Raw genomic sequence first — 12,346 nt, 5'->3', positions numbered from 1 at the left:
TCAGTTGAAAATGCAGAAATCACCGGTCTTCTGTGTCGCTCGCGCTGGGAGTTGGAGACTGGAGCTGTTCCTATTCGGCCATCTTGCTCCGCCCCCTGTCTATCTTCTCCTACACAATTTTTTAAAACAACAAATTGGATCCACTGAAACTTTTATTTAACTTTATAATATGAACATTTACCATATAAGATTATAAGACAGAATATAAAATCTATCTCATTTCACTTATAGCATAGCTATAAATCAATCTAATCTCTCTTATTAATGTTATATATATATATGTATTTTTCTGCCTACTTAGGTAATATTTTTCCTGCGGGATATATCCTTATAAGTGTGACTACTGGTTTAAAATATAGACTATTGTTTATTCCTGAATTTAAGTAGAAATGTCTAGTGTTTCACCAAGTTTGATGTTTAAAATGGGTTTCTGATTGATTCAGACTTTGGTTTCAAATATTAGTTCTATTCCTAGATTATTGGGAGTTTTCACAAATATTGCATGATAAATTTTTAATAATGAATTTTTGATATATTTTGAGATGTTTTTGTGTGTTTTTCTTCTAAATTGTTAATGTGGGAATGTCATTAGTATAGTATATTATACAGATATATTTCTTTATATTAGACATTTCTTGCGTGCTGAGACAAACCCTACTTAGCCATGCTCTACTTTTGTTCTGACACACTGCTATATTTATCTTAGTAGCCTTATAGTAAGTCCATTTGCATTTATTTTAACAAATTACATCAGCTTGTAGATTTCTTTTTTAAGTATTATTATTGACAATATTAGTGGCTTCATAATTTGAATTTAGATGATCATCCTTTTAATGCCTTGGAGGAATTTAAATTACATAGAAACTATCTGGTCCTTAGATATTAGATAATATTTCTGTGGTAGACAAAATATGACAACTCCCTCCTCTCCCCGAAGATAGCCATATTTGAATCCCTGGAAACTGATACTTTCCACAGCAAAGGGATTTTGCATATGTGATTAAAGTTAATGACCTTGAGATGGAAATTTTATTCCAGATTATCTAAGGAGGCCCAATGTAATCATGATAATTGAAAGTGGAAAAATACAGGACAGGAATGGGGCAAAAAGATGTGACTAGAGAAGGAATTGACCCATTTGAAGATAGAGAAAATGAATGATAGGTTCCTTAGGGCTGTAAACCAAGGAATGTAGTCACCCCTGGAAGCTGGAAATGGACCTGAGTTTACAGCCAGTAAGAAAATGGCTACCTTGGTCCTACAGCTGCAAGAAACGGAATTCTCCCATTAGCCTGAATGCACAGCAAGCATATTCTTCCCGAGAGACTCCAGAAAGGAGGGCAGCATTGATGACTCTTGGAATTTAGCCCTGTGAGACCCATGCTGGACTTCTGACCCACAGAACTGTTAAGATAATAAATTCATGTTGTTTTAATGCATTAAATGTGTAGTAATTGGTTATGGATCAATAGAAAACAAATTTAAATTTTTTACTTTAATCAATGCTTATTTGTCTATCAATTTTTTGATTATTTTTATAAGAAAATGAGATTTACATTATATAAACATAAAATTTACAATGGGCTGTATTATGCAATAACTAGTATAGAGATTTAGATGGAATAGCATATATATTTCAAAAATATGAGGTTATAAATAAGAGATATAGAAGATATTAGATTAGATACAATTTTAAATACCTAGTTATTTTTATCATATAAATTAACTAAGTTTAAAAATTCACTTATTAGTGTATTTTCTTTATCAAACTAATTTCATTTTTTATTTGGTGGGGATGGTTAATGGTGCTTTAAAATATTTTGGTATGATTACCTCTATTGTATATAAAATTTCAAAAAAATAGTAAAATTTTCAAGTTTCTCTTGAAAAGATTTAACTTCTATTTTAACTTCGATTCAGCACCAAGTTAAAGTTTTTAAAGTTAAATGGGGTCTTTGAAAAATTCACTTTTAGTTTTTTCCTTAATGAGAAATTGACTATAATTTGTTTTGAGTTATGTAGTAACAAAAAAAAATGTACCCGAAAAATGTGGTAGGTACTTTTCAGGCTTTCAGAGGATCAGAGCCCATTTTAGAACAACTCTAGTATTGTTTTGTAACTTTCTCTTTCAAAATGGAATTGATTTTAAGTTTTACATATGTCTATACATACGTGCTTGTTTGTTTGTTTGTTTTTTAACACATCCATGTATTTCATATGCATTTCACTTAACTGATATAAAGGGGCAGGTGGTTTTTCTGGACCTGTTGGGCTCTGGTGGCTACATGAATTTCCCACCACGTGACAGGGGTACCAGATCTCTTAATCCTTTCCCTTCCTCTCCAGATAGTCTTCCTCCTTGTCTGAGTTTTCAGGTTTGTTATTTGCTAAGAATTTGTGATTTTTGTCTTGTCCTGGAAAAGGATGCTTTTGCAACAGTAACATTGTTCAGACTATTTTATTGGTTTATAAAAATGTAGAAATGCCTTTTGGTGTGGAAAAGAAATGCCAATTACTGGAGTAGCCTTGAAAATGGCCTCCAAATGGCTTTTCCTTCCTATGATATCTTTGTTCTCTTTTTTTGTAGCCTATAAGGTGAAACTCGTGACACTTTCTGCTTTATTATAAACATGAGTAGCCTATAATCATTGGCTAAAGTATTTTCTACTTAAATTGTTTATCTTTGGGTAACTTGGATCCAGTCCCAAGTGGGCCATTGTCTACAGGCCAGGGTGAATAAGTTCATCCAACATTCTTAGATTTTTTTTTTCCTTGAAGATTAATGACAGTATAATGTGGGAATAGAAAATTGGTCATTTCCTTATCAAGGGTTTATTGCAAGTACTTGTATATTGGTTTCTTTTAGGTCTGGCAACTGCGATTGTAACTTACTTCTCCCTATAGTTACCTTACCACAGAATAATCTGTTGTAAATCATTCATAATGGCCTGCCAGTTACTGTGGAAAAAAAAATTGAAAAACATTGCAGGGTTCAACTATATATAAATATAAATATATTTAATACTCTTGGTCATCTGTTTCTGAACAGTGATGAATTATTTAAAATATTTAAAAAGCAAAAGTCATGATAGTACTATTCTGTAATCAAGATCAACCAAACATGAAAAGGAAAGGTACGGAATGGGGGGGGGCAATGCTGACTTGTTGGCGCCCCCGAGTGGGGAACTTTAGATTGCTAGCATCATCCTACATATAATGGACTTGGAAATTAAAGTAGGGAAAGGCAAGGTAGAAAGGCAAAAAGAAAAAGCCTCACAATGGAGAAAGAGGAGAAAACTTAGAGACATGGAAAAAAATTGACTTCAAGTATTTCACAACTTTCAAAGGTCAGGGAGGAGCTGTGAAGAGACAGTTATAAAAATTTATTCAATATTACGCCAGCACTGAGCTAAATATTTGTGAAAGCTAACTGATAGAATGTACCAACTCTATGAGATAGGTTTTATTATTTTTCCCACAAAGAAAACGGATTCAGAGATTTTACAATTTAAATAACTGGCCTGGAGTGGATCCGGACATGGGTTGGCTGACTCCAGCATCTATTTTTTTAGCTGCTTCATATGACTTCTACTATGCACTTTACTGATAATTATATTGGAATCTTTTTAGTTAATGAGAATGATACTTTCAACATGTGAATTTTTCCTTCATTGAATCTTTAAGAATGAGTAAATCACTTCTTGATATAATGAAGAAAACATGTAATATACTTCTGATATTTTGATAACTGGATGATATTAAATAGCTCTACCATTGTGTAGAAAGTAGATAATTTGATATAAAAGTACCATTAATAGTTTAGATCTTTTTAAGTGAATTGAAAATATTGCATTACTTAAAAAGCAAATTTGATCTAAGATGGTCCAATTTCATAGATAAGTGAATACATTCATTACATATGGGGAGTATAATGTGATATTTCATCTTTTCTAAGTAATATTGTCATAGACACACTCCCTTCATTACAAAGTATTCTCTAGGAAATGGAAGTCAAACCCTTTATTCTAAAGTATGTATTTCTATTCTTAGCAACTTGTTTGTTGTACAGCAGTGGTTTAAATGGTTACAGAGAAGCTTCTAGAACATTTTTTATATCAACATTCTTTAACCACAACATTATGCAGGATTTTCTGGTTGACTTTCTGCTCTTCCTCAAACCCAAACTGAAATCACAGAAGTAGAGGAAATATGTCCACTTACTCTTACTTGTTTCTGTCTTTACTTGGACATTGTCACTGTTGCCTGAACCCAAAACCACAGCGAAATAGAAAATAGTCTCCTTGGAAACACATTTACTCTATAAAATAATTGTCACTGAATACTTTGCGATCAACAAACTGTTAACTTTCAAATACTTTTGGATAACATCACTGCTAATGTAAAATTAGCAAAGTTTAGTCAATTTCAATACACATATTGGGAGCCTAGGAAAATATTACCTTGGAGAATTTTATTAACTAATATAGCTCAATGATTTCAGTTTCCCTGGTTAACCTTGCCCTCAATAAGCTGGTATTCTATGCATGCTTGTGGTATTATATTAGTTTTGCCAAGAATTCCTTAGCGAAATCAGGCCTATATTTTGTTTTTGACATCGTATAGTTTTTATATTTTTACTTGGTATTTGTAGAAGAAGTAATAATTCTTAGCATAATCGGACATAGAAGATCTATTAGGACTTCATGGATATACATATCTATGAAACGTATGTAAATTTTTGGCCAGTTTGAGAGGATGAACAAAAAGAAAAGGACTATTTTTTTATAATCTGGAATCTCCCGAAAATAATCTTAATATCAGATATGTTGAAATAATGTAAGATTTGTGGCTATGTTCTTCTACAGGCCAAGTTCAGTATTAGAATGTCTCAGAAAAAAAGGGTGTCAGCTGGGCGCGGTGGCTCACGGCTGTAATCCCAGCACTTTGGGAGGCCGAGACGGGCGGATCACGAGGTCAGGAGATCGACACCATCCTGGCGAACACGGTGAAACCCTGTCTCTACTAAAAATACAAAAAAATTAGCCGGGCGTGGTGGTGGGCGCCTGCAGTCCCAGCTTCTAGGGAGGCTGAGGCAGGAGAATGGCGTGAACCCGGGAGGCGGAGCTTACAGTGAGCCCAGATCGCGCCACTGCACTCCAGCCTGGGCTACAGAGCGAGACTCCGTCTCAAAAAACAAAACAAAAAACAAAAAACAAAACAAAAGGGTGTCAAATCAACTCCATGGAGTTGGGGAAATGGACTCTCAAGGGCTTTGAGGAGGTGGAAGCCAAGGTGCTATTCATGGAAGTATAACTGTTTTCTCCAGGGAAAGGATGTGAACTTGCTAACACTGGGATTGTCTTCAGGATATCTGTAACTAATTCTGCTAACATCACAGACTGTGTAAGGGCACAGAGGCTTGAATAGTGATGAAAACTTTAAATGATAAAAGACTAGTAAGAAATTCAGCTTCTCAGGTCTGACATTGTCATTGGTAATCTCATGTGGCCGTTAGGAATTCTCAGGGCCAACATTATTGCATTGACAGAACTGTACCAGTTTTCCAGCATAGAACAATGTATAGCCACCTTGCTTCTGAGAAGAATTTACACACGTCTTAGTTAAATTCAGAACTTGATCTCAACTTCTAGTGAATTTTCATGTGTGTGTGGGTATTTGAATGGGGGGAAGTCACAGAGTGGTTTCACAGCAAATTATGGTTCATTGAAATGGAGGCTCTTATTTTGAATAATGTTTACCTTAATTGATTGCATTGAGAATATGCATTTTCTGCCTAAGAAGATACAATTCATTTTATATTCGTAACTCAGTGACTTTTTTACTTTATGTTTTAGAGTGCTTATTAGGTGTACTGTGATTGTGTTTTATATTGTCACTTTAAGGTATTTTTTATTGTTTTCATATTATTCTCTACTTATGTTTATAAAGGCTTGTCTTTTCAAGTAGATTGAGTCCCTTGTTGATAGTCATTGCTCACATACCACTTCTGTTTCCTGCAAAGAGTATAGTGAAGTGGCAAACTGAATTGAGCTGAATAGAATCAAACTGAATTCCAATGTATGATTTAAGTTCAGATTTTAAAACTAGAACTATGTGCTTATGTCTTGCCCTGTAATTGTGATTAGCACATTGATCAATAAAGGTTGTATTTATAAACTTCAGGTGTGAAAATAAATATAATGGCAGATTCTGCCTGTAATAGAAGAAGACACTTGATCTCATTGGCAATGGCAGCTCTAGCACCTGCTGTGGTTTACTGAAGAGTACTGCTTTCCTTTGGAAGGCCTGCTAGTGCAGAGGGTTTTCAAAGTCATATAGATGTGACCCAATTTCCTTGTCTTTCAGTTTCAATACATATACATAAAAATATAAATGTTATTAACAATTTCAGCTAAAATGTCACCAAAATAGGTGCTAAGAAAATGGAATAAAAAGCAAAAATTGATTAGTACAATCAGTGTTTTGCATGATAAATGATCATTTTGGGTAAATGCATCAAAAGGCAGAAAATAGAACTGTTCTGCAAGTAATGATTATGCTAAATTTATTCTTAACTTGATAGAATTAACATTAATTTTTTCTGAATGTTGCTAGAGACATGTGCATATCGGTTCAGGCATGTGAAAGAGTGACTTGTACTTCTTTATGTCTCTTCACAAACTGTGGTCTTCATATTCTTCATGATTGCATCAGTAAGGGAGTTATTAAGAGAAAAGATTGCCATTTTTATATGAATATTTAGGTTCTTGGGTATTTCAAGGCTCAGGTTGGAGGAAATCATTTAGTTAAATTAATTTTTAACTAAGGTGGTGAGACTGAGGGTTTGTGGAAAGGAACTGTTGCGCTAAATCAGAACTTACATCATTTAACAGATTTTCTTGCATGATTCATTACAAGTAATACAAGACTATGTTCAAATGAAACATCGTTTTAATTTTATCACTCGTGTTGGGGTGCAAGAACTGAGATTAATTTCCTCATAGTTTCTTTTTCAAAAAACCTTTATTTAAAGCTCTAAATATCAGTAGTAGTCATATAATACTATATCTCATAAATCGTCTTTTCCATATTAGATTATTATAAATAGCAATATTATAATATGTATACATTTGAAAATATGTGTTATTTACCAGTTAAAATTCCAGTTGTGACTGATTCTTCTTTAATGATAAAGTCTTCAATTTTTTATAAGTCAAAAATCTATTTTATTTGTTTTTAGGGAATCCCAGGGTTTCCTGGAAACCGAGGATTAATGGGCCAAAAGGTAAGTATTCATGAGAGTTAGCTTTGGGCCTGGATCTGCTCATTTAATGCATTGTTGTCTACGAAAAAATACATTTTTACATTTGTGGTAACAGTTAATTTTTCAAATATTATATAATTTTAGAAGCTGTTGTTCTGACTTTACAAATTTGTATATATTGTTTTATGGTTGTTTTATGTAGATAATTGTAATTCAGATTTACATTATATGCTTCCTCCTTTACTTTGCTACTTTTCAACTTTGTTCTCTAAGATAATCATGGTATAATTTACTTCTTTAAAGTTAATTTACCTAACTATGTTTTTGAATGTCTTTTTAGTATATGTATCTTGGTAAATAAGCTTTCAGTTTTTGTTTAATTACAAACTTCTTTATTTGGCTCTTGTTTTGAAGGACAATTTTGTAGACTATACAACTCAAGGTTGACAATTATTTTCTCTTAGTAAATTGAAGATTTTCTTCTATGGTTTTTTGGCTTTCATTGTTAACTGTGAAAAATCTGCTGTCAATCTAATTATCATTCTTTTGTAAGTGATCTGTCTCTTCCTTTTGGAACCTTTTAAGGTATTTTATTTGTTTTTAGTGTTCTTCAAATTCACTACAATATATCTTGATATGGATATCTCTTTATTCATCTTGCTGGGACTTCGGTTTGCTTCCTGGCTCTGTGGAATTATTTCCAGTAGTTCTGGAAAGAATCAGCCATTATCTCCATATAACCTCTGCTCCATTCTCTGTTTCTGGAATTCTGGTTAGACATTTTTTTATTTCTTCTAATTGTATACTCCACATCTCTTTTTAGCATTACCTACTATATTTCCATATTTTTGGTTGTCACACATTCTGGTTAAATGTTTTAGATATGCCTTATAGTTTATTTTTTCTTTCTTTATTGTGTCTAATCTGTTAGAATGATCAATTGATTTTTTTTAAAATTGTAAATACTCATAATTTTCACTTTTAGAGTTTATAATTTTTTTAAACCACAACTTTTTGTTCTTGAAGTCTCTTGTTATGTTTTCAGTACTAATAGTCTTTCATGATTCTGTTTTTTTAATTAAAAAAAAAATCTCATATCTAGTTCTAAATTCTAACAATTCTAACATCTGCAGTTTATTATCTATTATTCTCATTCCTGTAGCTTGCTGTCTCTTGTTTCTATATTATTTATCATGAGCTTATTGCTTCATCTTAATTTAGAGGGTGCCCTGTCAGCCTAACTGGGAAATGAAGACTTGCCTTCTGCTGGTCACCATGGATACCATTTCAGTCCCCTTTGAAAGTCCCAAGTCATCATAGGTATTGAAGATTCTTGCTTCCTTTCCATGGCTGGCCAGCATTCAGTTTCCCGAGACCTGAGGATCCACCCTCAGATACTCCCACTTTACTTGGCTCCTACAATTCTGTCTCTGGCATGGGTTCTGTATAGTTCAAATCCTCATAATTATAGCCCCAACTCAAAGTATACTTCATTAAAATGAAAGATCTTTGAATACATCTCCTGCTTCTTGGAAGACCAACACTCTCTCAGAGAGGATGTTCCTTCTAGGATTTTTATTCTGGACTTAGAGGGTCCCTTTAGAGGACCTAGTCAGCTGCAACCCCAGAAGTTGAAGTCTAATGCTGCAATTCCAGAAGTTGAAGTCTAATGCTGTTATGTTTTTACTCTATTTTTCTTTATTAATTTATGTTCACTGTCATATTTCTTAAACTCTATGATAAATAGGAAAATTTTTCACCTGATTTTTATTTCTGTTATTTACCTTACCAACTCCATCTAAGCTGCTAAGTCTTCCTTTGAAAGAATGACAAATGTCACTATAAATGTCATAATAAAAATATTGACAGTAAATCCTCAGACTCTATGCCAAGGTCTTTAAGGTGTTAGGTTCCAATTTTTGCCTTGCCTTGCTTCTTCCTTACAGTAGTGGAAGAGAAAGAAAAAGTTGAGCTGATTGATATTCAATTGTCATTCCATTGTGCTTTGGCAGAAACTTTCTTGAACTAAATTGATAATTTACAATTTACAATTTTTTTTAATGTTTGATTTTTTAGGGAGAAATTGGGCCTCCAGGACAACAAGGAAAAAAAGGAGCCCCAGGGATGCCTGTATGTTGATGTCATTATTATCAAAGTGTTTGCAATGTTGCTACTTACCTACTAGGAGTTCATATTCAAGAGTTCATAAAAATGTAGGGGATACAACAATAAAATACTTGAGGTCCATGGATTCCATTCAGTTGTATGAAAAATATTATGTCTATGTGCATTTTTCTAAAACAGTAAAAATTTCTTCAGTTTTTCAAAAAGTAGGCCACCCAAATAAACATCAGGGACCCTAACTGTAGATAAATTAGAAAACATATATTCTAGCTATTAATTTAAAAATACTAAGTATGGTTAAGTCTAAATCTCAGTGAATTTTATTTTAAATTACATTTACAAACATATTACACTAATGGGAAAGAATATGTACAGAAGACATAGTATGGGAAGATCCTAAAACAGAGTAAATTATTTTATGGTTTTCAAGAGTGAAGATGGCATATGAAACTGACTCAAAATTATGAAAGTTCTATCATATGTGCAAGAATTCCACCCTAAATTTTAAGTTTATTGCTAGAAGTGATGTTGATTTTCACCTATAATCAAATTGTCTGTTATAGGTTCATATTGCGATTATATTTTCTGATGATATAATGATTTTTTAATCCCTTTTCATTTGCCAAGTGTGTTAAATATGTATAATAGTATTTAAAGTAGAATATAAATGAAATCAAGTCCTAACTAAAAGAGTAGTCATCATTTTTTTATTTTGAATCATATGATTAAAGATACAGCCATTTTGTACCTTGAAGAAAGATTATACAGAAAGTTTATTAGAATGTAACTCTTTTAAAATATTGTTCAAGATAATAGAATTCTAAGTAATGTAAATCAGGATAACATCTATGAAGACACCTAATTCTTAGCCATCATAACAAAAGAAAAAGTATAGAAAAAATAAATTTTTCTTTATATTTTCTTTTATTAGCTCTCCATTTTCTATTTGTAGTTTTTGTAAGCAATAGAATTATAAGTGCTCTGCTAGCCTTTATGCTATCTTACATGGTTTGATTTTTTACTTTTATTATCCTTTATGAATATATGGGGGAGTAATTTTCTAAATACTGTATTATATTTTCAGATCTGTATTATAATTTAGTGAATTATGAGAATGTGTAACTTGGAAATTGATTTAATATTTTTAAATAATCTTGTCTAAGTTACTCTTGAAATTCCTTTTTAAAATTGTAGGGTTTAATGGGAAGCAATGGCTCACCAGGTCAGCCTGGAACACCAGGATCTAAGGTAAATATGATAAAATTAACAAGATTGGGAACTTTGTGTAATCACAGTTGCCATTTATAACTTTGATGAAAATTTTAACTACTACCTTGATTGTATTTTAAATGTGGTTTTTATTCTATGAAAAAAATCACTTGTAAGAATTAAGTCTGCAAAAGCTCAGCATAAGAAACAGGCTAAAGTAAAGCTCATCCTGTTATGTTGGAAAGGGTCCAGAATCTTCTGCTACTCAGCCCCCTTCTCCCTTTTTGGTGTCTTGGTGTCTGGTGTTCAGGATTACTAGAGCTCTGTGGAACTCAGTGCCAAAACTACCAGTCTAGAGCATTCATAGTTATGAATAAGAATATCTCTTACAATACCCATTTTACAGTCTTCTTTTTGGTATTTTTATTTAGTGAAATGTATATAATATAAAGTGCCTTGTGGTAGATTGTACTAGTACTGTGAGTAAGAGCATATTATCTTTACTTTTAGATTTTAAATAAGTAAGACAAGCTTGACAAATATATTTAGGGTATGAGGTTATTCTCAAGGTAGAACTGAAACTCTTTGAATGTCATTATTTGACCATTTTCTAGGTATATATAATCCCGAGGTGAGAGAACTATTTTGTTTTCTTGGTTAACCAGAGGATCAGACAAAACGCTCGGAAAACTGTTCCCAACTATTTTGCAAATAGATTCTAGGACAACCTTCCAAAAGGAAGTGATGGGATTGCTATTTTGGAAGCATTCAACCTTTGACTAGGCGTTGCCTCAGGGGAATAGACCCTGGCGTGTAAGATGAGTAGATGACTTAATCTATTTTACTTTTAATTTCTAAAGTATTTAGAAAAGAGAGAGGGGGGAAAAAAAAAAAAAAAGACATGGGAGCCCAATAATGAGAAAAATTAGCTGCTCTTCCATCAGTGGTAGACCCTTGTGGATCCTTGGAGTATTGTGGGCTCCAGTAACTATAGGTACACACAGAGTTGGTCTAATACACTGGAATGACTGAGCTTGCTAAGCAGAAGGTCTCCACAGTTTCTCAAGGTCATTTCATAAGAAAATACCCTTTATTAGCTGGTGCACAATGGGCTCTCTCATTGTCTTTTGGATTCTCTAATTCTTAAGAATGAAGCCTAAAATTTCATCAGCTTTTTAAAAAAATTATTATTAGATATACTACACTGTTGACTCACACTGAGCTGAAGGTCAATTGTATCTGTTGGACTTTCCGTAAAAGGTTTTAGAACAATGTGTTTGTGCTGTCTGCCACTTAAGCAGATTCTGCTGATTTGGCTGGGTAGGACAGTAAGCATTTCCAGTATCACAGTTTGTTTATTTTTACATGACTTACTCTAAAGTTGGTTTTCTGCCTCTTGTGCTTGTACAACTATTTTGTTAAAAATAGGTCCAAAATGTTGCAGATATTAAATATAATCTTTTCAGTGAAACATTTTAATTTTTTTCATGCAGTATATTAGGTGTTGGAAACTTTTTCTGAAAAGGGACAGAAAGTAAATATTTCAGGCTTTGAGAGCCATACAGTCTTTGTTGTAACTACTCAGTTTTGCCATTATAGTGCAAAAGTGGCCACAGGCAATACCTAATCAAATGGGTATGGGGTGCGGCTGTGTTCTGGTTAAACTTTAAGAACTTGCATTGGACTGGATTTAACCCATGGGTCATAGTTTACTGACCTCTATATTAGTTTCTTTCTGCTAGTGTTGTC

The 12,346-nt window shown here is 32.9% G+C and overlaps 1 protein-coding gene across 1 annotated transcript in view; it reads left to right on the top strand.

Annotated features, from left to right (window-relative positions):
- Positions 1 to 12,346, top strand: part of COL21A1 (collagen, type XXI, alpha 1) — a 204,853-nt gene that overhangs the window by 176,672 nt on the left and 15,835 nt on the right. Inside the window, exons 20-22 of the mRNA XM_012002053.1 lie at positions 7,241 to 7,285; positions 9,341 to 9,394; positions 10,583 to 10,636. Of these exons, the coding sequence (XP_011857443.1) occupies positions 7,241 to 7,285; positions 9,341 to 9,394; positions 10,583 to 10,636 (153 nt within the window). The remainder of the gene's footprint in view (positions 1 to 7,240; positions 7,286 to 9,340; positions 9,395 to 10,582; positions 10,637 to 12,346) is intronic.

This window comes from Mandrillus leucophaeus, unplaced genomic scaffold (genome assembly GCF_000951045.1).
Source record: "Mandrillus leucophaeus isolate KB7577 unplaced genomic scaffold, Mleu.le_1.0 Scaffold676, whole genome shotgun sequence".
NCBI lineage: Eukaryota > Metazoa > Chordata > Mammalia > Primates > Cercopithecidae > Mandrillus > Mandrillus leucophaeus.
The sequence above is the reverse complement of the archived record's forward strand: the minus strand, read 5'-3'. Positions and strand labels throughout refer to the sequence as shown.